General features: G+C 37.9%; 3 protein-coding genes across 7 annotated transcripts; 1 reads left to right on the top strand and 2 right to left on the bottom strand.

Moving 5' to 3' along the window:
- Nucleotides 1-39: 39 nt before the first annotated feature.
- sparta (spartin a) lies at nucleotides 40-6,744 on the bottom strand. Of its 2 annotated transcripts, XR_013819998.1 has the most exons (8): nucleotides 5,681-6,744; nucleotides 3,155-3,349; nucleotides 2,556-2,706; nucleotides 2,102-2,296; nucleotides 1,860-2,018; nucleotides 1,624-1,714; nucleotides 1,250-1,457; nucleotides 1,025-1,098 (listed from the first exon to the last, which is right to left on the bottom strand). XR_013819998.1 is itself a non-coding variant. In XM_079860927.1 (7 exons), the coding sequence occupies exons 1-7, from the start codon at nucleotides 6,374-6,376 to the stop codon at nucleotides 906-908; spliced, it is 1,680 nt and encodes a 559-aa protein (XP_079717053.1). In that variant the 5' UTR covers nucleotides 6,377-6,744; the 3' UTR covers nucleotides 40-905. The 2 variants fall into 2 exon arrangements, 1 of the variants encoding a protein (XP_079717053.1); XM_079860927.1 differs by lacking the exon at nucleotides 1,250-1,457 and having other exon boundaries at nucleotides 40-1,098.
- sertm1 (serine rich and transmembrane domain containing 1) lies at nucleotides 3,215-24,697 on the top strand. 3 transcript variants are annotated; one of them, XM_079860929.1, is made up of 2 exons: nucleotides 3,215-3,281; nucleotides 24,117-24,697. In XM_079860929.1, the coding sequence occupies exon 2, from the start codon at nucleotides 24,136-24,138 to the stop codon at nucleotides 24,463-24,465; it is 330 nt and encodes a 109-aa protein (XP_079717055.1). In that variant the 5' UTR covers nucleotides 3,215-3,281; nucleotides 24,117-24,135; the 3' UTR covers nucleotides 24,466-24,697. The 3 variants fall into 3 exon arrangements, 2 of the variants coding, with proteins under 2 accessions (XP_079717055.1, XP_079717054.1); XR_013819999.1 differs by lacking the exon at nucleotides 24,117-24,697 and adding an exon at nucleotides 4,142-4,688 and having other exon boundaries at nucleotides 3,219-3,281; XM_079860928.1 differs by lacking the exon at nucleotides 3,215-3,281 and adding an exon at nucleotides 17,166-17,387.
- On the bottom strand, nucleotides 7,937-10,668 carry ccna1 (cyclin A1). 2 transcript variants are annotated; one of them, XM_079861927.1, is made up of 9 exons: nucleotides 10,534-10,668; nucleotides 10,284-10,444; nucleotides 10,045-10,213; nucleotides 9,634-9,752; nucleotides 9,178-9,401; nucleotides 8,906-9,110; nucleotides 8,709-8,822; nucleotides 8,430-8,563; nucleotides 7,937-8,359 (listed from the first exon to the last, which is right to left on the bottom strand). In XM_079861927.1, exons 2-9 carry the CDS (start codon nucleotides 10,434-10,436, stop codon nucleotides 8,308-8,310), a joined length of 1,170 nt encoding a protein of 389 aa, XP_079718053.1. In that variant the 5' UTR covers nucleotides 10,437-10,444; nucleotides 10,534-10,668; the 3' UTR covers nucleotides 7,937-8,307. The 2 variants fall into 2 exon arrangements, with proteins under 2 accessions (XP_079718053.1, XP_079718052.1); XM_079861926.1 differs by having other exon boundaries at nucleotides 10,284-10,447; nucleotides 10,534-10,667.
- Nucleotides 24,698-25,701: the final 1,004 nt, after the last annotated feature.

Below are 25,701 nucleotides of genomic sequence, written 5' to 3'. Positions count from 1 at the left end.
TAAAGTTGCCCAGTCAACACTCGGGGGAATGGCTACTGTAATCAAAAACAACTTTATTTCTTGTGAGCTTTTCTATTTATTTATTTTTGTTTGCACAATACAATAAACCCCATATTATAAGTATATGCTGGAGTTTCCCTTTCTTGCTAAATAATTTTGTCTTTTACCTTAAAAAAGTTTAGTGTATTCTTCTTCCCAATATAACATACTCCTAATATTTTGATTGTTTAATAGAACCTGAAGTGTCAGTAAAAGCAAGTATTGTGCAAATATCCCCTTCAGACATTACTTTTGGCCACTATTCTATATGTCGCTACCTTACCTTACCTAAACAACCTTTACCTTGGTTTTACTATTACAATAACACTGTAACGTCAATGTTTGACAAATGTACATTCATATCAAATAGAAGGTATGCATGAAGAATCTACTAAATTTTATTAGCCTACAACTATGGCAGTTATACACAAAAGTTACAAAAAGTACCATGGTACTATGGTATAAAAAATAAGGGTTACTATGATTTTTTTTTGTAGTAAACTTTAATGAGGCACTTGCTTGAAGATGAACTTGAGCTACAAGAATGGCGCAAATTGCATCTGAAGGGTGCAAAGTGCTGAATGCTAAATGTACTTCCTAATTACATGCTATTGTTTCCTTCTATAAATATAACCCTCTGAATATTTTAAGAAAATAAAAATATATTATCTGTAAGTATAAGGCTTTAACAAAGGTAGAACATTTCACTAATGCAGTAAGTGACTTAAGTGCATCTTTCTGTAAACATTACACAGTATAATCTCATTATCAAAACAAAATTATAATTTTGTGCTACAAGAACATACACAATAAAGGGTAATCAATAACAATAAATATTTCCTTATTTTTTCTCATCCTGCCCTTTCTTAGGTGGCTTTTTTTTTCTCCTTAGTTCCGTCTCTTCCTGACTCATCCTTCTCCATTGCTTTTGCAGTCTGCTTGCCTGTGCTCTTCAGTACACCCTTGATGACCAGATTATCCATATTAAATGCTGTGACACCTACATTGACAGCAGACTGTACTGCAGTGTTTGCAGCTTGTCCTGCCTCGTCTCCATACCTGATCAAAACATGGAGGTATTCTGAGCTATAACTGACAGGAGTGAGTCTATGAGCTTTAAACATTGTCTGACTATTGATTCTAAAAACTTTTCTTTTACAAATGTGAAACATTTTAAAATGAACAGAAGCAGACAAAATGTTGCATTCACCTCAGTTTTAATTCAGAAAGCACACCGACAGACCGTTAATAAGAACAAGATCCTTCTCAGCAACTTCTGAATGGTCAATAACTCAGGAAAATAAGGCACTTTGGGTATGTTAGAACTTGGCATTAGTCAAAGAAAATGCAGTGTGTTTTTACCCGCCACCATTTATATTCTGCTAGGGGGGTCCAAGAGGTTTCCCAGACCCCTAAATCTGAAAAAGCAACAGGAAATAGTAAATTAAACCATTTCCCAAAGAAATGAAGTTTAAATAGGTATAGCAAAAACAAGAGTAGCAGGCTATTGGCAGGGGAAAAGAATAATAGGAAAGCAGAAGAGAAACCCTGAATCCAGAACAGCAATAAATAAAAAACACCTACTTGTGCCTCACAGTAGTCACCGTCTCTGAAGTTATACTTTTGCCAATAGTTTTTGCTGCTGTCTCCATACTTGACCAGAGAGTTGATAAACCTGCATTTTACAACACAATTAGCTTTTGAACATGAATTCAAATGAAAATCTACAAATTTCATATATTAAATCAAACTTCTATTTAGCAGGACAAAAGTAAAACGGCAAAAGCCTTTCAGGACATTTGAACGATTTATTCGGTTACCTTGCATGCTGCTTCCAGCCACCAGCTTGGCTCCATCCATTTTGGAGCAGCCGTCTTTGCTTTTCTTGAGGGATTCTGGGATGAGTTTGCTACCGTGTTTTTTCACGTGTGGAGCGAGTTCTTTCCCAACTCTATCTGCCACAGCAGCGACGCCATCCACTGGTGAATAGAACAAAATGTGTTGTAGATCTAAAAAGAATAGGCTTTAAATATTTCAGCACGTGATTACACCATTGTTTTACCTAGAACCTGGCTGACTTTCACAGCACCCCCAGTGGCCTGTTTGGCTGCATTTAGGCCCTTGGTGACCTTGGGGCTGACCTCTGCTGACGTCTCCTCTGGGGTGATATTTTCTCGGAGCTTAGTTGCTCCTCTCTGGATTGCTTTACCGGTAGCTTCAGCTCCTCGCACAAGCCCCCGACCCAGCCAGGAGCTCCCTATGTAATCACAATACCTCCATCACTTGTTTTTCTTTTAGAGTGTATTAGAGTGGCCTCTAGTGGCAAGTTTTAAAATGCACCAATAAGGTGTTCAATGTGTGCATACTATCCTATCATGGTAAAAGTGTGAACTTCAACCAGTTTTCTAAAATATAATACGACATACAACTAAAGAAACAAACACCCTTGCTATCCAATGAGATAGCTATAAACATTCCAGGTTTTGGTTACTTTACTCTGATCGTAAAGTTCAGACCTGCTAGAATGCTCTGTGACATTTTTTCACTCCACACAGGAACAGTTTTCTCCTCTCCTCCTGGTGATTGAGTTAGAGATGTTTCTGAAGGAGGAACCTTCTCACTCAGGTTTGTGTCTTTTCCTGTAGCACCACCTTGTTCTTCATCTACCTTAAATAAAAAGGCCTCAGTTATAACCAGTATGAGGTAGTAAACTTAAATGCCGATTTTCAATTAGCTTTGTATTGTTACAAATCTCACATAAACTGTGAAATTTTGAGGACAAAAAAAGGTCCATTGTCCATTATCAATAGCGTAGCAATGCATAAAGCATGACTCGCACAGAAGTCACTTTTACACCAAGAGCTTATTGTTCATCAGTGCAGCAAATTTGTGTGACCGGCTCAAACCCAAAGAGAAAACTGTGGGAACATGTTTCGCCCTCACACAATACTCCGGATCACGTGGATTCCTATTGAAATGATTGGATTTTGAATTTGAAATGTGACTGCAACATTATAAGTAATGCAAAACTAAATGTATAGATTCAGAAACAGCTATTAGAGTTATTATTTTTGTCTTTTTTTCATCAGAACTTTTCTTCTCTGAGATTGATTACCTGGACCCTGAGCTGTGCCAACACTGACAGCTGTTCCTGGAACCGATCCCTGTCTGCCGCAGGCAGCTCTGAGGACAGCACAACCCCGACGTAGGACCCTGGCACTGCAGCTGTGGTGTCAGGAAAGGTGAACACACCTTTGTTGCTAAGTAAGATTGGGGAGTCAGGGTACAGTGGGTAGATCCAATCACAAACCTGCAAGCACAAAAATAAGAGTCTCTTACATGATCTTTCCCTTATCTTTTAAACCGAAACATTTGAAACTGAGGTTCAGGGACCCCCAGGAGCCTGCAAGAACAGATTTTTTTGTAGATTGAGATTAATGCATCATCTGAAAGCTGAATAAATAAGAATATTTATAATATTTGAAAAAAGAATATTTGGCTGAGATTGAAAATCTGGAATCTGAGGGTGCAAAAAAATCAGCGCCTATAAAGTTGTCCATTTCTGTTGGCGATTTTGCAGCATCCACTCACAAAAATACATTTTTGATATATTTAAGGTAGGAAATTTACTACATATCTTCATGGATCATGATCTTTACTTAATATCCTAATGATTTTTGGCATAAAAGAAAAATCGATAATTTTGACCCGTGCAATGTTTTGTTGGCTATTGCCACAAATATACCCTTGCGACTTGTGACTGGTTTTGTGATCCAGGGTCACATATGAGGACAACATTTATTATAAGGTTGTTAAAAAATTAAGTTTAACAATCATTTAAAACGTGGTATTACTCATTATCGATTTGATAATCATTCAGAAATCATTTATCACGGTTAATTTATTGTATTGACAGTTATAGTTTTTAACAGTAAGAACTAAATACAAGTCCTGAGCGACAAAACGTTTGAAAACCCCTGCTTTAAACCACAGTAAAGATTAATTTTGTGTGTTTGGATGTCACTGTGCATATGAGGGAAACCTGGGGTCAAATGAGACTGGAATTTTATTGCATATTTTTGGGCGCTGTGTGACCTTTCAGAATGCCAGCCTTTGTTCTGGACAGCTAAAGTGGGACAAAAGACCACTGTGGGACACAGGCAGCAGTTATGTTAGAGCGTGGACTGCACGTGTCCTACATCAAGCCCCAGAGCAATGGGAGCACTGGACAACTATCAGCCCTCAAACTGGAAATCTGCCAATACTGCACAGAGCCGACAGTCAGCTATTCAATGAGATTTCTATTTGCTGAAACAGCGTGCAGACTGACTCTGTACAAAGAGCCCTGGCTTCATCTGTAACAAGACTGTTTCTAGCACTGCATAAGCTTGATGTAACCACCACAGAGTCCGGTTGGGCTGGCTTTTGCGGGTTTGAAAGAAGAGGTGGAGCAGTAAAACCACCCTTTTGACATCTGAATGTGAATCATTTTTAAACCATGTCAGATTTGAGTGACTAAAACACAACTGAAAGTAAAACTACCCTGAGTTTAAAAGTTGTCACAAATACTACATATTGAATTGTCTATTCCAAATGAATCTCAATCCTTCTATTAATAAAGCACAAGGTTTCTACTTCCCTCTCTGCTCTCCCACACAAGAAGAATGTGCTATGTGCTTGTAATTGTTATAGCATGATGAGCATGACAGTAATTTCAGTTATTTTGCTGTCAGCCATGAGCTGATGTTCAACAATAACCAAACTCTACATAGACGTAATTCTTAATAAATAAATAAAAAAACGCCCAGTTTCATGTGAACATCACAAGACCTCTCTTGTGTGCAAGGTGAATACAGTTCTTGTCAAGGTGGTGAATGGTTTGCTAACAGCAAAACATACAGGGTGGATAATATAAAATGTGATGCTAGTTTCAAAAATGAAGATGAAACTTTGAACTGAATATATAAACAATTCATACACACAAAAAATAATTTTCTTGATCAATATTTTTGTCTTGTATGCCAGTAAAAAATATATAAACGTCCTTTAAAAAAGTTACAATCTTTTTTTTTGCATAAGATTACTTAAGACTTAAGTTAATAAGTTTGTTTTCGTACTGCTTTTTTTTTTATTTTAAGCATAAATCAAAAAAGAATTCAAAGCATTTTCTGCTTAAAACAAGGAACAAGTCACAATTACATTTAGAATTTTTATTTTTTCAGTTTTCATTTTAATTTTAGATTTATTAATCTTGTTATGTGATTTTGTCATTTTTTTATTTATTTTTTTATATTCCCATATTTATTTTTATTTCAGTTTAATTAATTGTAGTACTTCAATATTAGTTAGTTAGTTAATACAAAGTTAGTTAATAAAAAATACAGTTACTCATTGTTTGTTCATGTTAGTTCACAGTGCATTAACTAATGTTAACAAGATTTTAGTATTAGTAAATGTTGAAATTAACATTAACAAAGATTAATAAATGCTGTATACGAACAGTTACCTTATTGTAAAGTGTTACCCAAATTGTACTAATAGTTTTAGTATAAACAATAACACAGCTGGAGAATAAGACAAAAAAATTAAATAATTATACATACAAATGAATATAGAAATATTGTCCAAACACAATATTTACCTGTAGGTAGGCTGGGGCATAGCCAGCACTCCTGTCAGAGTTTTGGCTGCTGTAAATTATTATTCTTAGGTATCCTGGATAAGAAGGAGCGCTTACATGACCCTCAGCAGACACAAAGAACATCTGCACCCCACTGGGCAAGAACAAAATCTCCATGCCAACCTCTCTGAGATTGACTGGGGCGAATGCCTGACGCTGGGGCTGAACAGCTTGAAATGGCCTGTTGCCTCCATGGGAGAGTGACAGGTGCCCATCTGTTGGTTGTGGAGTGTAGGCTGGTGGAAGCTCACTGGGTACAATGAAGCCCACCATAGGGGAGGCAGGACGAGCAGGGGCCCCTCCTGAAGCTGAGAGATGTGGCTGGGGGTCCTGGAGGACAGGAAGGGTCGGGTAAAGGCGCTGACCCTGGGTCGCAGTGGACTCTAGCACCCCTAGACGAGAGGTGATAGTGCTCAGAGTCTCGTTCATCCTCAGCTGCGTCTGTCGCGCGACGTCCCAGCCGCGTCCGACGCAACGCTCGCCCTGTGTGTTCACCTCTAGCCCTCTGAGAAGATACCGCCTGCCAAGTCTGTACTGAAGAAGAGCTTGCTCCTTATTCCCAGCATCATCATACCGAAGCCCTGTGTTCAGACACTGCAGAGCTTTCGCATAGCTCTCGCGAATGGTACGAGTATCAGCCGGATCTGATGACTCCATTCCAATGCCAAGACACTTTAGAGAAATGACTGTGCGGTTGAAAACTAAAAAGAGTAACTATTAAAGTTGTCTACGAGATATAGCTACTTAGGAAAAGCGTGACAGTCGGGCTGCCCGAACGTACACTTAATACCATAGCTAACCAGCTTTTGTTACCCAGCAGGTTCGACCAGATTACGGGGAAAAAACTAAAACAATGTTCATAGAGCTTCTGGTCACTAGCGCTCCAAGGCGCGGAAATTATTTTGTTTTTGTTCTGTGTAATAGGCCTACTTAAAAACACCTGAAAGAATACCTGAATATCACAAGGCGAAACCTGTTCGCCTCTATCCATAGCCTACCCAAAAAGATGTTAGCGTTTTAAAGTTAAGTACCGTAGTATAAGCCTAAATAAGATAAATGATTAAAAAAACGATGGAACGATAAAAAAAAAAAAAAACATACCAGCATGGATAAAACTGAGTTGAAACTGGTTTCGGGATCAGGACGGGATTCATACAGTAAGCGCTAGAGGTCGTTGTTTACCATAAAACCATGCCGCATGGAAATCATGATCTTTGACCTTTTTTTTAAAGTGCCGTCATTTAGAACTGACTTTTAGGGTAAATTATTTTTGGCAAATTGTCTGAAATTTCACACACATTCAAGTGCATTTTCACTATCTGAAAAGTAGTGAAAGGGTCTTTCACTACTTAAAAAAAAAAAAAAAAAAAAAGCAGCTTTATTAACTTTCCATTTCATCTTGTGCTACTATATTTCATTTGGAACTCACAAGTGAAAAAAAAAAAAGTGTCAAACTCGATACAATTTCACTACCTGGATAGTGAAAACATGTCTTAGTGTTTCAAAAAGCAGGAAAACAATTTCTTTCTTGGAATTCCAAATCAATGATTGTAGCACAAGTGAAAATTAACAAGACTGTGTACCCCACACAACTTGGTTTTGACTATCATTTTTGGAGTGTCCTTGCTTGCCAGTGTAATGAAGCCAATTAGGCAGTGGCATCTTTCCTGACCTCTGGTTGTATGATCACATCCTTCAAACTGGTGTAGGATATGTACCCAAAAGCCTGACTTACGATTTATGACTTTTCTTCATCTCTGCTATCACCTTCACTGCTTCTGTCCTCAATCTTAAACTTTTTACTATGGCCTTATTTTCTGATACACTGCCATCACTACTCTCTGGAAAAGGTACAGATTTTCCTCCAGCTTCTATAAAACTAACCTAAACCACAGGCAAAAAGGCTATTGTACTGGCTGCTAGAACTGAACAAGATTTCTTCAAAAGGAACTTGTGCACTTTCTAGTTTAAAAATGAACTATGGAGCCATGACAGTATGTGACCTAACATGTGCTGCTAATGTCTCATGTCCTTTGCCAAAAACTAGCACATGGCAAATAAATCAATTTTTGGCTGAAGGTGGATGTCATACACTACTAAACTTAATTTTGGCTGAACGTTGTGTCTTACAGGCAATTTCCCCCTCACATCACTTATAAATGTCCCATAGAGGGTTAAGTGTACCACACTGGTCAAAAGACTACATGGAAGCAGCACTGCAACTTGTTTTGTTTATTGAAATACAGTATGGAGTACATGATATTGCATGTAGTATACGAGTAAAACACAGTATACCAGTAAAGAAACCCTAAGGGAGGAAAGGTAGACAAAGTGGTACAAAACCATTCGTTCATCTCAAATCTTTACAGAAATGGGAGCGTATAGTCTTCAGACCAACATAATGTTGGATTTACAGAGAAACAAGTCACAACTTTGATTACATTATAGTATTAAGCGACCTATGATAAAAATCACGTTTTAAAAAGTCTTAAAAAAACATTTAAAAATCAATTTCATTCAATATTTACAAGAGACTTAAGCGCTGCAGTTCATTTGTGGGCCAAGGAATTCATGCGGTCACCAAAACATCAAGGGAGAGGCAGAGACTCCACAGGCTCAATAAGGGACACGCCACAATTTCTGAAAGACAAGATTAGTCATTAGGGCTTGGTCAAAAATGAAGACAGCCATGTTACAAATGCCCACTCACTTTGAGCTCTTGTACTTCTCTTGGATAGCCTGTTGAGGGCGACTTGCAGCCCCTAGATGGAGCTTATGAAGCTCCTTCAGACATGGGCTGATCACTCCCAGTGAGTAACCAGTGAAGGCATACAGGTTCTCAGGCTGTCAGAAACAAGACACGTTTTATTAGATTAGACATTGCACACAATTTGAGGGTCAAAAAACAAAAATCACCTCACCTATAGTAGTTTAAGCATGAAGACTTTGTCTTAATAAATCAGGGTAACCATAAAAAGGCTAGACTCACCCACAGAGCCCCATTTAGAGTGTAGTTGGCCAGACAATATGCAGCTGCAGCGGTCTTGGAAGGTAGATACTGCACAAAGGGATCCACTTCAAGCAGGCTCAGCTCTGAAAGATACTATGGGGCAGGGAGAAAAGAAAATCAATATCCAATTTAGGAAGGAAAAAAAAACTTACAAAAATAACCCCCCCTCCCCTCACCAAAGCAAGGTTGACGGTCCTGGCACAGATCTGCTCCTCCAGAGTGTACTGCATCAAAAACTGGTGCACTGTGGGTACAGTCATGTCAAAAGCAAGCACTCTGAGCAAGTGCTGCTCCATCCGAAGCAGCTGTTTCTTCGTGTAGGTATCGTCCGTGATGTACACAAACTCATCCACTTCGGGAGGATACACCTCCTCGTATTTTCTAATCAGAAACAGGCCATGCAGTTACGTGACTAGGGAACACTTAAAGATAATAGCTCATCACTTACGCAGCCAGGAGTACAGCAGCAGTTCCCACAAGCTGCAGTTTCCCTCTCAGGACAGACATGCACGAAAGGAAGCGGTCCAGGTAATTAACAGCCAGGTAGAGAGTCTCCGAGCACAGCTTGTATTCCTCACCAACTTCAACCAGCCAGTCGACAAGGATGATTCTCATACAGTTGGTTATGTCCGGCTGCCTTCTCATATAGCTGGGCTTCGGCCTGTATTTAACCTGAGAAATTAAGTGCATTAGACATTCAGGGGCCAGTTGCATAAACTTGCAACTATGTTACGACTATCTTAAGAACTAGTTTGACCAACTTGCAGTTAACAGTGGGTAATCAAGCTTTTCCTATTGGAATTAGACCGAGCTGCCATCTTATGTAACTAACTTTAAAGTTATGACCGGTTTAAAGTCTAAACGGTTTATGCAACCGGCCACAGATAATAGTAAATATACAAACTTCGCATTCACGCAGGTATCTGTGGATGTCCTCAGCATACTCAGGAACACACAAGACATCCTCAGATGAAGCGGCCGCCTCCTCAGACAATGAACACATAGAAGCATCCATGCAAGACCCTAAATATTTAGGAAGTATAGTTTAGCCATATCCATAAGGATCTGCATTGGAAACAACAGTAAAAAACATCTCTTGGGTTCAGTGTTATAAATATTGCATGATATACTATGTTATAGCTGTGACTGCAAAGTAGTCACTGCTTTAAAGGGACTATGTAAATATAATATATATATATATATATATATATATATATATATATATATATATATATATATATATATATATATAAAAAACAAACAGTTTCATAATCGTGATATTCACACTTTTCTAGACTGTCATCTTGCAGCATACCTGAGCCAAGATCTTGGATAACATCATCTACTAGGAGCAGCTCTGAAGGCATCAAGAATGAGGTGGATCGTTCAGATGACTCAAGCACATCGTCACCAAGTGTAGCACTGTTTGTGTTGACGTCACGAGCAGACGCAGCATGAAGAGCTGACTCATATTTGGATGAAATCTTAAAAAACACAACCAACGTCACTTTTTGTGCGCTTTTGGAGTAAGAAATGTAAACCCTTGACACTAACCTGGCCAAATACTCGATTATGCTGATCATTCTCTGTCAAAACACCGAGTACAAGCCTTTGGCCGGGCTTGTGAGCGCGCAGGCCATCCGCTCTTCCGTGGCCTATCGTGTTTTCCTGACGACTGGAAAGAGGAGCGAAGCTACGGGAAGCCATTTTTATCACTTCTGAAAAGAAGAGTCCATTCAACAATTCAAATTCTAAACAACTTTTTGAATCAAAGACATTAAAAACTAAACCGGTCGAAACCAACCTTTTACCACCGCGTCAAACTCTTAAAGAACCAATTAAATATCAGTTAATGGATCACAGTATTTTGACTGTGACTGTCTCTCTAACCCCTTTATACGTGCATGTCGATATTCATGACCAATCGACATGTGGTTAGTTAAAACATTTGGCTTAATTTTGATCCGCTGCTTTCCCCAGGTGTTACAAATAAAAGCTAATTAAACTCGCATCTTCATGAGGATTCGTCACATGGCAACGTAACCATGGGAACGCGTTTCTTGGCTGTTCAATGATGCGCAGTTGACAAAATAACACAAACATTTCTCGACGTAAAGAATTTATACACAGGTTTGTATTATTGTCACAATGAACTTTAAGATGAAATCACATTTTCTCTAGCTATGAACATTTCCATATCATAAAAAAATAGATGTTTGATTACTTTATGTTGTGGTCATTTTTGTCTTGCTCTAGTAGGTTATTTTATGTATCTAAATACACAGTAAAAAATATCATGTTTTTGCATAATTTGACGAAATCACAGCTTGATTGGAAATTATGCAAAATAAAATATTGTGTATTTACTGATATTTAGGGCCTACGTTTAAGAAAGAAAGTTACATTTAAAAAAAAAATCTACAGCTTACATAGCCAAAAAAAAAAAAAAAAGGATGAAAGCATGGCAAAAAGTTAAGAAAGGAAAGGAAAGTAGAAGAAAAGTAGAAATCCATTTGAACAAAAATCAAACCCTGTGACATTAAAGCAGCAAAAGTTGAGGAAACACTCATTTATACATAACGCAAGGTTGTATATTGAATGTGCTGTAAGTTTTTTGTTCACTAGCCGATATATAACTGTGACTGTCAAATCGATTAATCGTGATTAATCGCATCTATCATAAAAGTTTGTAAATATATATATATATATATATATATATATATATATATATATATATATATATATATATATTTATATATATATATATATATATATATATATATATATATATATATATATTAGGGCTGTCAAACGATTAATCGCGATTAATCGCATCCAAAATAATTTATGTCTGTGTACGGAGTATAATTATTTTCTATATATAAATACACACACACATGCATATATATATTTTATATATATAAAATGTGTTATTTATATATAAAATATTTATATATAATATAAATTATATATAATATAAATATATATACACAGTATATACATGCAAATATTTCTTAAATATATATATGCATGTGTGCGTATTTATATATAGAAAATAATTATACACACCGTACACACACATATTATGCACATACATGTATTATGTAAAAACAAACTTTTATTTTGGATGCGATTAATCGCGATTAATCGTTTAACAGCCCTAATATATATGTGTGTGTGTGTGTGTGTGTTTGCGTGTGTATGTGTATGTGTATGTATGTTTTTGGGAAGTATAGCAGCAGTTTCTCACTGCAGGACACAGCTGTCACTGCTTGATATTTCTTAACAACCCAGATTCAAAGCTGAGAAATGCTGTAGATGCGCTTCACATTTCTCGCTATTGGGGATGTTTACACCAGCGTGGGCTTTCATTTAAGTCTGACTCCTGCGAAGATCGCTCTGAATATGTGATGTAAGACTGAACAATTCACTGCATGAGCCTTGACCGGGGACCTTTTGAGAAATGCGAGTCTCTGCAGGTGTCACTATACAACGCCTCTAGAAATCCAATTAAAGAACTCATTACAATAAAATACAGCAGGGCTCAATTCAATATCACAAGCACAAATATCTCATTACAAGATCACATGAAAAGAAGCATTCAAAACCCACTGGACCTGTTCTGAGAAACACAAGCAGAGAATGTATTGCAAATGTAAACCTTTATCTCTGAGGAGAACTGCTTACTCTGCATTTCAAGTGAAAATAGTTACAGGTTGAATGTCTTCAGTCATTTGAAACCTACAGAGAATAAGATGAACTATTCCTCTCTCGACATGGCTGTCAATTTTTTAGTTTATTCTGGGAAACAGGCTCTGTCTGGAACTGATGAATTCTTCCTTTCCATCCCTAGCGCTGTTGTTTTGTCCTTGTCTTGCAGAGAGAGAAATTTCAACAATAACAGAGTGCTGACACCCAGGGTAAACTGTGCAACAGAGCAAGAGATGCTGAGATTTAAATCTGGCGATGTGCGTATAAACAAACAGCAACCCCAGAGCTGGAGATTAGGTTTGTGCTTATAGTTCAGGAGGATATAAACTTCAGAAGGATTCTTTTCCCACTCAAGTAAACACATGACATCAACACTAAAATATTCCGAGAATGCAGTAGCCCATGAACACTCACGGTACTGCAGATGTAACTTGGGGTTCTGACGTGTGTTAGCCAAAAATCAGCGTTTGTGAAAGGAATCACCCTAAGAAGTGATTCATTTGATAACTTCTATATGGACATTTTCTGAAGTTTGACTGTAAATTTCAGAAGTGTTCTGCATGCTGTAAGGCAGATTGAATTGGATCCCTGCCATTCTATTATCTTGATGTATTGCATCTGACAGCCCACCGGCAGCTGAGTTATAGCGATAAATTTCCAGTTCTCGTATATATGCTGTGAAATGTTGATCCCAGTTCACAGCTAAAACCACATTTTCCTGTGGTGCCAAAAGTCTGCAGGCAGATAAAATGGAGATTAACATATTCTTGTTGCTCATCTGGCATGGTGCTTGTTGCTTTGGTTAAAGTTGTCTGCACAAATTGTAAAGAAACAAATAAGCATTTTTTTAATAGATCTATAGGAGAAATCACTATTTTCAGGTCTTTTAGTGTTGTGGCTGCCAGGTTGTGTAATGTTTTTTCCTCAAGATATCTGTCAATCATCCTCCCTTCTTTCTTTCTTTCTTTCAAAAACCTCATACAATTTTTCTCTCTCTGAATATTACTCTTAATTAATGTTAATTTATTTTTTAAATTAAATTAAATCTGATTTAACTATTGCTATTTTAAGTTTTTTTATCCACAGTAGTGGCCAAAAGTGATGTCCTGCCTTCATCCTTTATTAAAAAAAATAAACATTTGTTAAAGATTTTGTAATATTACGTAGTTGTGCTTGGAGTCAACTGTTTTATTTGTGATAAGGCAATGAAACATGCCAAATTGTGCGGACATCATTTTTGGCCAGGCTGTCATACAAAGAAATTATGAACTCATGCAAAAACAAGAGAGAACCACCAACATTAAAATTTTTGATGGTTTAAATCGAACTTGTAGGGTCATTAAAAAAAACATTTTGGGCACAACTTTTGGCCACTACTGTATATATCCATAAATGTACATTTCTAAAAGTGTAAAATAGATCAAATTAAATAGGAACACATAATTACTGCTATTTTTAGTCTTTTTGTTTCAAAATCTTAGTTAATAAATGTTGAAAATGATACATTTCTCTACTGAATGTTTTATAACTCTACAACTTCTCTAATAACAAGACCCATTTAAGTCACTTAAATTAAGTTTTTAATTCAATTCAATTGGAACTTATAACTTATAGTTTTTATCTGTATCTGTCTATGAATGTAAATTACCTTAGCATGTATGTGCCTGTATGGGTGGAAGTTAGTCCACTCAAAGGTGATACTGTCTGAGCAACACAGAGACCTCTGAGACTTGGATTACTATGCAAAGAGCATCATCTCAGTTGGGAGAGAAAACGGGAAATAGAAAGAGAGAGCGTTCCTCTGACATGCTTCACTGTGTAAACCTCCCCATAGTGCCTATAGACTATTCCACAGGATAATCCTGATTGACACATTGCCGTTGTCTGCCACAAAGGTTCTTCAAACATGCCATTCTTGTCCAAACCAGTAGAGCAAACCGGGGGTGAGGGGATGATTCATTATCAATTCGACCCTTTCCTCCTGAAGTTAGCACACAGTCTAATCAAAAACGCTTCAGGCGGCCTTGCCGTCGAATGCCATGAGTTAACATTCGAACTACGCTTGCGTGCAATGGGAACAGATGCACCAAAGCTGGGCTGAATCGCTTGTATCAGGGGAATGACAAACCTTCTCCGATTTTTACAGTTTTATGGATTAGAGGAGAAATCCGCCAAGGCACTGTTCTTATCAAAATCCAACAGCATTCACTCATGTGCCTCAGCGCTGGCATTAGCTGGAGCAATTATAAAGACCCAAAAGACAGGACAGACACAGCAGGACTCAGGAAGGGTACCCACAATCCCCAGTGGGCATCTAAACTGCAGTGGAGCGCCGCCAATATATGTCTAGAGGCAGATATTACCCTCTAACTCCCGTCCTTGCACATTTCATGAGGCGAGCGAATACTCAGATGAATGTTAAAAAGCCAAACATTAACATTCTGTCATCATTTACTCACCCTCATGTTGTTCCAACCCCTCATATTGTATGACTTTCTCTCTTCAGTTTTAGAAAAACTGGAAAATGTTTTTTCCATACACTGTAAAAAATGATCATATTTTAATGGTAAAAGGCTGTAAAAACCTGTTACTTGGTAAGTTCCTTTACTATATACTGTGAAAAGCTATAATATAAATTTAACGGGACATTTCAAAAGAACAGGTTCGATAATTTGCAGTGAAAAACGTACATTGACATTCCCAGTATTATCTATGTGATGCTCGATGACTTTTTGTTTTTGTACATTAGGGTTTTATGTTGCATCTTATGTTTTTAAATGAATGTTTATTGCATGCGTTTTACCATGATAGTGTTTTGTATTTGTGTGCATGACACTGTGTACTTACTATATATTCGGTTTTATCTCCCTAGCTTGTGGAAAAGCTTGTCATGAGCTTTGATTTTACATGTGACTTTCTCACTCTGTTTTATGGTGGTTGTCAGTGTATTATAAAGGTACAAAACAGATTTTAAATCTTCAGTAGGTTGGTATATTAACATTATATCAGTTAATGAAATATGTTGTGTTACTGTAAATGTAAGTTCAATCCATTAAACCTAAAATGCAGACATTTTTTTACAGGAAATTTCATTCAGTGTTCTCACAATGCACTGTGAAAGTCAATGAGGACCAATGTATTCGACCCCATTGACCTTCTTTGCATGGGCAAAAATAATTGGATGAGAACAAACTTGAACTGAATTGAGCTGGAGAATAAGACTACCGTTTTCTGCAGAGCTGCTTTATAGCCGATTCGACTTTGTTTTTATAATTGAATTTTGAAACATCAACACTGATATTGAACTAAACTGAATCAGCATTGATTCAAATTAAATAACTATATATTGTCTTGTGTAGAGCTGCTTATAGCTGAACTGAACTCATTTCATAATTGATGAATTTTAAACAGTTATTGAACTTAACTGAATCAACACTTAACTCAATCAACTGACTTGAGTTGAATAATGACACTATTGTCTATTTTGAGCTGCTTTAAAGCAGAATTAGAAATTGTCTTATTTTTGATGAACGATCACTGATCGTTATTTTCCTGTTTATCACTGTGAAGCTGCTTTGAAACAATATAGCGCTACACAAATAAAGATTGACTTGACAAAAACAGTTGAACAACAGGTTTGGAATAACATGAGAGTGAGTAAACGATGACAGATTATTCTTTTTTGGGGGGGGTGGGGGGTATATGGGAGAACTGTCCCTTTAAGAGAAATAGAGCGTTTTCTACTGGTTCAAGATGAATCAGTGACAATCACTGAGCCTTAAGAACACAAGCTTTTGTAATTACCGAATGAATTTATGATTCACAAAACAATAGCAAAAGCGAGCTGCGCCAGAGAGTCATGCTTTGCTTTGCGCAGATCCATAATCTGGGTTGTGTGTCTTTAGTGCACAGAGCAGAAGATATAAGACCTTCCCAGGAGGCATGACGCCTCTGTCCTATTGACATGCATAGCTCTGCCCCACTGCTTGCATCCAAAGCTCCATCCATATGCCAGCCTGCGCCAGACTCTCTGTAGACAGACAGACCGACACGTCACAAATTCAGTTACTGAGGAGATAACAAAGAGATTTTAACAAAGACAAAACAAGTGAAACACTTTACAATGGTAACACTTTATTTTGTAGTTTCCTTGTTACATGTTACATTCTTCTATCATAGTGTTAAAAGCCCTTTTTAGAAGCTTTATTTGTAAGATTAGGCTTGACTAAATCATTTATAAATTCAACAAAAACCCTCATGTTTAATTCACAAAGCAGAACAGCCCTTTCATACAATATATGAGTGTGATGTCGCCTGGCTAAAGGTCTCATTGAGTGTTCATTACATCTGAGAGTAACGCCACAAAGACGTCTACAAGAGGCCTCTCGGCTCATGATGCTGATGAGAGCGGTGATTAGCTCTGTCAGATATGAATGACTGAGCACGGCACCATGGGAGAAGACAAGTCAGAAGCCTGTCATCTAGTCTAAGCGTCTGAGCTGAGTAATATCACTGAGATAATCAAATCTCAATTACAGCAATTAAAGCGAGAACGATCGTACCATCTTTTATGAGTTAAGCGAGACATCTTTTTCGTCTTTAATTGAAACATAAATCAGCTGCTAAAGAAACCGAGGAGACGTCAATGAGATGAGAGGGGGACAAGAAAGGGAGAGAGATGATTGGAATGAAGCGGAGAGGGAGGGGGATTCAGAGTACAACAGCTGGACAGTCGATATCCAGCCCACTGTTGAGAATCAGCCCACCAGACCGAGCACATTCAGATACGCTGCTTCCTCTCACTCTCAGTACAAACACGAGTGGCATCTATTTCAGCGTGTGTTATAGCTTAAGGAATCCCATAAGGAATTCACTCCAGGACCAAGGGATGAGCGCGACGGACAGCTGTGTGATTTAGTGCCGACGACTCTTTTTTGCATCAGAAAGGTCAGAATATCTCCTGTCAATGTTTGTTAATCAGAAAAAAGATAAAAGTTGAAGTTATTTTCAATTTTAATGTCAAAAAACTCTCTGATGCCATGGAGTATTTGATATTCAAACTGACTGAAATGTGTCATTAAAATGTGCTTAATTGAAATGATCTTATGTAATCGTATAGTAAGTGATTTAAAAAGATAAATCTGCCTGTGGTAAGTCACAATGGATAGCCATCAGTCATTCCAGTCACTGCAAATATCTTTTTCTAAATCCCTCTCTATTTCGCCATCCCCCGCTCCCCTCGTTCATTGACATCCTCTGTGGTGCTTTATGTTTTGAGTCATTTTCTTAATAGCCAAATTCTCCTTCCACAAGCTTCCCTAAACAGAAATCCATAAACAGAGATTAGAGCCGCACACTGAAATGACCCGCTGAACTTCTCCTGAAATTGCGGTCAAACCACAAGAGGAATTGAATGATTTATATTGCCGCAGGGATTCACATCTCACTCATGAATTGAAAAGCTGAGGGGAACGTTAAAGTTGACTGAAGAAAATGCCCAGGAAAATAAGTGTGATTCCCCTTTGTTGCTGCATGTCTTCTAGCGTTTGCTTCTGCAGACGAATTCATCTCACAACTCAGAAAAAAGGAAGTGGTCATAAATCATGACTCTTTATGAGACTCTAACCACAGGCTCTCAGGGCTTGATGTGGCTCAGACGACTGTCGTCTCACACAATGAAGCTTAGGGGACTGAAATATGCCAGCGGACAAACAAATAGCAAGTTTTAGTGTTGTGAGCTGAACCGCAGCCTAAAAATACTTCACTTGTTTTGTCCAGCATATGTGTACAATTTTTAGGGTTCTCAAAAACAAATTCTGAACACCGTGAGAAATGTTACAGTGATTTGCAAAATTGCAACACTTTAAATTAATATGGTAACACTTTACAATAAGGTCTCATTTGGTCAAATGCATTAAAGTGCCCTTATTATGCTGTTCCTAATTTTGTTTTGGTCTCCTACAATAGGTTTACATGCATCCAAGATCACTTTAATTTTCTCATAATATACAGTGCACATCACCTGATTTCTCAAAGAGTCTGAAAACGGTTTGTTCAAAGATTCTGTCTCTCTAATCCCCCCCTTTACGACTGGTCAGATGGCACAGTCTGTTGTGATTGGTATATCACTTACAGTGCGTGTCGGAAACGGAAACATCTGAATTTCAGCTTCGGAGGCTTCCTCAACGTTCGATACACAGTGATATGACCGATGGCATCTGTGTTTCCATATCAATTCTAAAGCAAGTCCTCATCCTTTAGAAGTGCACGCAAAGTAGATTTGCAGCACAGAAAACAGTCTTCTTGACGAACCAAACTCTTCCAGTCTAAGAGACAACTACTGTGTTTTAGGGCGGATCAAAGTAGATGTTGTTCAATGGCAGCTAATGAAGACCATATGCTGGGATTATACATTGTTATGTAGGTATATAACCAGAAGTGAGAATGGAATTGATGACGACTCGTTTCAGCCTTATTATAGGTCAAAGCAATAACCTCAACAACCCATCATGACAGCCTCTGCTTAGATAGAAGTACCCTGTGTCTGCCCTGAGCAATCCTGTGAAGTGTCTCCCATAACAGAGGAATCGGAGGAAAAGCATTCAGAAGACAATCTGGCCAATTGTGTGACAGTGCATCCTGCCCCAATGGACTGGACGCTTCCATCTGGGCAAACCACAACGGGCAGTGAGTCGTGTTTTCTAAAGCAAAGAGATCTATTTCCGCCATACCGTACTCCTGCCAAATGTCCTGAAATACATTCGGCTGGAGCCTCTACTCACCCTGATCTATTCAATTCCTGGACAGAGCATCTGCAGCCTGATTGACTACCTCTGGCAGATAGGCAGCCCTTTGTGATGCAAACCATGGAAGTGACCAGATGAGGATATTGTGAGTGAGCCGCAAAAAGCTCTCCGACTTAGTGCCCCCCTGGTGGTTCAGATTGAAAACCGTTGACATGTTGTCCGAATGTACAAGCACGTGGCAGCCCGCCAGACCCGGAAGGAAATGTCTTAAGGCCAGAAAAAATGCACACATCTCCCAAAGGTTGATGTGATCCATCAACAACCAATGCCGCAATGTCGCCAAGATTCAAGGGTCTGACACTGTGCTCTCCCAGCAACTCAGATGATGTGTCGTAAAACGTCCGACCACCAGCCCTAGTATCTCAGGTCTTGAAGTTTCGGCCTACTGAAGTTGTGGGGGGACGCTGACATGGACCCCTCTGGAGAATGGCGGGGGGCTGGACTACTATGGGGAAATCTCTGCTGGCCCTGAAGTCAGTCATGGCGAAAACATGGTTGTACAGGCATGTAACGCCAATGAGCAGGTGCTGTTGGTATTCTAAAATTTGGGGTACACTGTGTTAGCTTCTGAGTGGTCGCAGACATCTTCATGAGTCTTTTCAACATCTCAGATACATCGGGACCAAAAAGATGTCCAGGAACGATGGGTAGATCCCTCAAGGTCTTTTTACAATCCTCTGGCAATCTGGCCAGAGCAAGCCATACCTGTAAGCGAGCAGTCAAGAGCGTTGCCGTGAGAGAGCCCAGTTCTCTGTCACGTGCCCCATAGCCAGTAAGGCTGTCTGCAAAAAACATGGGACAGAGGGATCAACTTCTGCAGACTCCAAAGAATAAGTTGGCAGACAGTGTTCTCAGCCCGAGTGATGTAGTCAGCTGACTCATACACTTTCTTCAGAAAGGAATCTATGCTGCCACAATGAGCAATAGGTCATTGGACGTTACCCCGCAGTGCTTCGTCTGGTGACACCACCAGTGCAGCAACCGGCTGTTCGACTTCAGGTACACTCCGCACTCCAATGGATTCAGCTTCTGCCACTGATGCCAGAGTGCGAGCAGCCTTGGAATGCCTTTTGGCCATAAACTGAAGAGTATGTGCAGGGCAGTCATCAAGACCAAGATGGGTCACTACCATCCGAAGCACTTCCAATGTCATCCACCAGGGGTGGAGCAGTCCCTGAAGAATGAAGAGAGCCCTCACCAGAACCACCAGCTACCGTAGATCCCACTGGCTTGTCCTGCAGCTCAGAAACTTTAGTGGGAGGATGATCCTGGAAATGTGTGTCAGAAGCACATGCAGGCATAGCATCAAGGTGGAGCAGCTATGTGGAGTATAGGGTGTCAGGTAGGCTCTTCGCTAGATGATTGTGAATGAGCATTCTCTTTGGAAGCCACAGCAGCAGTAAGAACTGAGTCTGCTGGTTGGAGGATTTGCAAGTGACGCTTCATGTCTAAAGAAAGGCAAGCAACTTTCCTTGATAACAGGTGCATAGCCAAATGACTACCACTAACACTAGATTTTTTCTTAAACCAGCAGCTGCTGAGGCGTGGCAGTTTTGAGCTCTCTGCTGCAAAGTCAGATCTGATTGCAAAACACTAGCATCCTGGTTGTGGTCCAGTCCCGCTACTATGTGGGCATGGGTCCGTAAGTGCTTCCTTCAGATGCTGAACACCCAGGCATGATGGGCAGAGATCATGCCTATTGTCAGGAAGAAGCTCATTAGGACAGAGCTTGCAATTCAGTGGGAATGCAATAGAAATTGAGTTATACGCCATTTGAACTGTGATAATTACAAACCCTCTGGATACAGCCATGAGGAGTGATAGCAAAATCCCTCCGGATGAACCATGAGGAACAGAGAAAATAGAGTTTGGTCTCCAAATTCGACCAACACCCACGGTTAAGATCATTGGTCAGATAGTACAAGACAAAGTAAAATGCAAAAAAAGCATCAAAAACACAAAATTCGCTCAAAAAAGCGAGTCAACAGCACGGTGACACGCCTCCAGATAGAACCGTGAGGTACAATATGCCACAATATCTAAACAAGCATGGGCAACAACTCCCGAATAGAACGGTGAAGCAAGTGTCACCGTGCGAGAACTCACCAAAAATTGTAAAGAGAAAATCCAGTATGAATTCACTCCAATGCAAACCGCATCATCACAGCTTGGGAGGATGAAAAATTAGCTGCTTTTGGAAAGCTGCATTTGACGATGAGAATATATTGCCTCAGCTCAGCTCACATCACTACGTGACTTCATTGGTATATGTTTTTCAAACTAGTTTTACCATCACATTGAACTCTTTCCTGCCATTGACAGAATTTTCTGTCATTTATGAGACTATGCCTCCCAGCCATTGATGGAATTTCCTGGCTTACCGTTACGCTACTACGCATCTTCTGAAAGAGTAAAGAATCTCTGGATCAACACAGGCAAATTAGGAGCAGAAACAAGCAAAAAAAAAGCATATGCACGCTGTAGTCATTAACAAAAACTTGATTTTCTCAGCTTTTTGTTCAGCTTTTTTAATGAAACTTACCCACATTCAAGTGCTGATAAAAAAAGAATGCATGCATCATATTCTTGAATCATCCAATGATTAAGAACTATGAATGTGAAAAAACACATAATAAAGTCACTTATTACATGGCTTGGTTGAATTCTAATGTAGAATGCGGTCTGTTATGTAAGGGATAATGTAGAGCGAGGTGGTTGTTATAGCGAATACAACCCCGACAGGGATTAGGACCCCGACGCGAAGCGAAGGGCTCTGGAATCAGCCTGAAGGGGTTGTATTCGCTATATCAACCGCATCGCTCTACATTATCCTGCTTACTACATGGCTACCTACCAAATAAATCAATAATCTGACTCAAATTATTGATTTAAAAAGGAGTTTATTGATTTAAAAACGATTGTATTGCTTCCGCTAAAGAAAATAGTCTGTTCCGCGTCCATAGCAACGCTCTGTTTTTCATGGCAACGGTGTGTTATACTTCGCAGCGGTCTGTTATCAAGAAATAACAGACCGCATTCTACATTGGAATTCAACCAAGCCATGTAATAATTCTTGATAACAGACCTTGATAACAGACCATGTAATGGCTTCATGTCGGGGTCCTAAACACCCTGTCGGGGTTGTATTCGCTATAACAACCGTCTCGCTCCACATTATCCCTTACATAGTGTCTTGAAATCAGATGGTGACTGACAGCTCATTTGCAGCTCATTTACACACTAATGCACACATGCTCTCTTATGGATTGATATGAAAAGGATTCTCGCGCAGCTGAGGTGACCTCCACTAAATTGTGCTCCTCTCATGGGAAGAACTAAATGTGAATCATGTAACGCTGTCTGTCATATGAGCTTATAAATATGAAAGACTTTTATGCTCAATGCTGAATGTTTGTTTGTAAGCTTCCAATTATAGATCAGATTTAGACCACAAATAAACCAGCTTTGTAAAACCCCACTGTTGATACCGGCAGCCTGTCAAACAAATGATTTGGCATGTTGTTCTCTTTAAATTCGGAAACTCTGTGACATTTTCCTGCTCAGGCACCTCTCAATCTATTATTCATGAGGTGTGAGTATGAAGGCTGTGTAAACAACAGACTGACCTTCTGTGTGCACCACTGAGCCAGTGTGACTAACCCCAAAGTCCTAATGGACCGGCGATGGCCTAACAACAAGCTGCACCAGCTTATGAGCCCACTGATATGCAGGTTGCCTGGATACAAAAAGCATAATTAAATGTGATTATCATCCTCTTCACATTCAATCTGAAGTATTTAAGTGTTCTGGTTGTTGTTGTTTTTTTCTGAACAGTAAAAATTCAACATTCATCAAAGACAGAGGTCAGAAAAGGAAATAGTCAGTGAACTCTGGTGGCTCAACTCATTAAATATGACTGGCCTGTTAGATGAATAAAAGGAAGTGTAAGACAACAGATTGTGCACTGTTGCACTTTGAAAATGTCTTGGAAAAAAATAGTTTGACGGCTGCAAGGTATTCTCAAAAACAATATTATAATAAATGTTCAGTATTTATTCAAATTATATTATTATTAGTGGCGTCAAATAAATTATTTGTAATTAATAAAATCTAACAATAAAATATATGTGTATATATGCATACACACACATATATATATACAAACTTTTATGTTAGATGTGATTAATCGTAATTATATTATATAATTTATATTTATATAAATAAATTTCAATATTTAATAAATTGTTGTTCGTTCTCATTTATAATTTATTAAATATTTCATAAATGTAATAAACATATTAAAGTTTGACCTATCAATGCTGCAGTAGGCCATTAGTGTGAATGGGAAATTAAAATGTCCAGTAATACTTTCAAATATAAAAGATCCCAATCATATATTCACATAATCCTAATCCTAATATATATATAAAATAAATTGTATATTATTTTATATAGTCTAATATATTATTTAATTATAAATATTATATCAAATTAAAATTAAAATGAATTATTTAATAATAAACAAATGATAAAAATAGGTATTATAATATATTTTAAAATTGTACTAAAACATAACATAACATAACATATAATATAATATAATATAATATAATATAATATAATATAATATAATATAATATAATATAATATAATATAATATAATATAATATAATATAATATAATATAATATAATATAAAAAAATGAATTACAATTACCTATATTAACTATTATGATTAGTGGTAATGCATTAATGTGTCCAGTAATACTTTCAAATATCTTCTGTATGATCATATGTTGTTCACACAATCCTAACCCCTGAGGTTTTTAATAATAATTGATCTATCCTTATCTATCCTATCTTCCCAACAGATTCCCAAATCCATCAGATATGTCTGGGATGGATGGGTCGGTGGAGGAGATGAATGGTACGGGAGTAAACAGCGAGAGTTTCCTGAGGTTCAGCCCTACGTCTGTTTCTACCGGGGCGGCCGCTGCTTCATATGGACGAACTGCCAATGTGTACATCTACGTCTCCATCTTCCTCAGCTTGCTGCTTTTCCTGCTTACCCTGTTGATCATTGCTCTCCACAGGCTGAAAAACATCATATCCTCTAGTTCTTCATACCCAGAATGCAGCAGTGAGGCCGGGAGCTCCTTCACTAACATGGAGATCTGCAGTGTTTCCTCACAGAGATCCACGGTGTCCTCGCTGTCCTGACAGCAGAGAGAGACAGAAGGATCACACACATGTGAATGTGAATGGACTGATAAACTAGAAATGTAGAGATATTTTAGAGGTAAATTTGTTGTATAATTAAACATATATCATTATTATCAATTTCATTATCAGTTTCATTATTAAGTTGAGGTTTTGTCAACAGTATAAAACAACTGTGTATAAATTGAGACCCACAGAAGATCCTCCAGATGGACTGAATTGAAGCATTTTCATAAAGGCCTTGCATTTCTCTCATATTTAAATATATATATATATTTGACAATATGATTACACTTACATATACATAAGTATTATATCCTTTATAATATATAGAATACAACATGTGATCTCTTGGAAGGCTTGAATAAAATCTGATTTGCTCATAAAATATGCATAAGAAACATGTCTTTCATTCACCATGCAAAATTAGTTAAAATGCATTAAAAACAGTGTAATAAAAATATATTTTAAATTATTATATTAGCTTGATAAAAATGATGCTGCTAGTTGGAAACTGCACTCTTACAAATAAATTTCATTGCATTATAAATTAATAAAATAGAGCAAAAATAGATCTTCACTTTTGCATGCACTTTTAACCAACTTATAGTGATTTTTATGAAGCCAGTTTCACTCAAGTTCACACGGGTCACACTAATGGACAGGGTCCACTAATGTTTGATAACCAGAAAATGTCCAAATACTTTGTCTTAATTTTTAATAGCAACATATTTTTTGTTATATTGGCTTTTTTAGAACAAAACAGCACAGAATAAAACTATGGAACCCCATGTCTGCCACATAAGAATACTATTTGCATTTACTAGAGGCTGTGAGACTTATGAATTCCCTGCCTTAGTGACTGACCTCTTATTCAATTTGCCTTGTTATAATGATTTATATGTGAATTTGATGCACTGCTTAGTTATTTATTAAATAGGTTTTACTCTTGAGGTATTTTTAGTTTACTAAGTTATTTCTAAATGTAGTCTATTAAACTATTTTTCACTTTATTGTATGTATTATTTATCTTTTTTAAATTTTTTTATTACGCTGCTGGTCCTGAGTACATATATCGTTCTCATGTGTCAACATGTACACAATGACAATAAAATACCTTGAACCTTGAACCTTGAGAAGAAAAAAAAAATCATGCTTTGGTAAATTCATAATTATGACATAAAAGTAAAAATTATAAGATACTGTCATAATTATGAGATAAAATGTTGAAATTAT

Source organism: Squalius cephalus (genome assembly GCF_949319135.1).
Source record: "Squalius cephalus genome assembly, chromosome: 24".
Lineage (NCBI taxonomy): Eukaryota > Metazoa > Chordata > Actinopteri > Cypriniformes > Leuciscidae > Squalius > Squalius cephalus.
This window is presented reverse-complemented; position numbering and strand designations above follow the sequence as displayed.

What these genes read in the sequence shown, in the direction of transcription:
- sparta (XM_079860927.1), bottom strand. Translation starts at nt 6,376, where the DNA reads ATGGAGTCATCAGATCCGGCTGATACTCGTACCATTCGCGAGAGCTAT. An exon ending in ATGCCCCAGCCTACCTACAG is followed by an intron (nt 3,350 to 5,680) that starts GTAAATATTGTG and finishes TTGTGCTTGCAG; the next exon opens with GTTTGTGATTGGATCTACCC. An exon ending in GAAAGTCAGCCAGGTTCTAG is followed by an intron (nt 2,019 to 2,101) that starts GTAAAACAATGG and finishes TCTATTCACCAG; the next exon opens with TGGATGGCGTCGCTGCTGTG.
- ccna1 (XM_079861927.1), bottom strand. Translation starts at nt 10,436, where the DNA reads ATGGCTTCCCGTAGCTTCGCTCCTCTTTCCAGTCGTCAGGAAAACACG. An exon ending in TATCCAAGATCTTGGCTCAG is followed by an intron (nt 9,753 to 10,044) that starts GTATGCTGCAAG and finishes CTAAATATTTAG; the next exon opens with GGTCTTGCATGGATGCTTCT. An exon ending in GAGAAGTACAAGAGCTCAAA is followed by an intron (nt 8,360 to 8,429) that starts GTGAGTGGGCAT and finishes CTTGTCTTTCAG; the next exon opens with AAATTGTGGCGTGTCCCTTA.
- sertm1 (XM_079860929.1), top strand. Translation starts at nt 24,136, where the DNA reads ATGTCTGGGATGGATGGGTCGGTGGAGGAGATGAATGGTACGGGAGTA.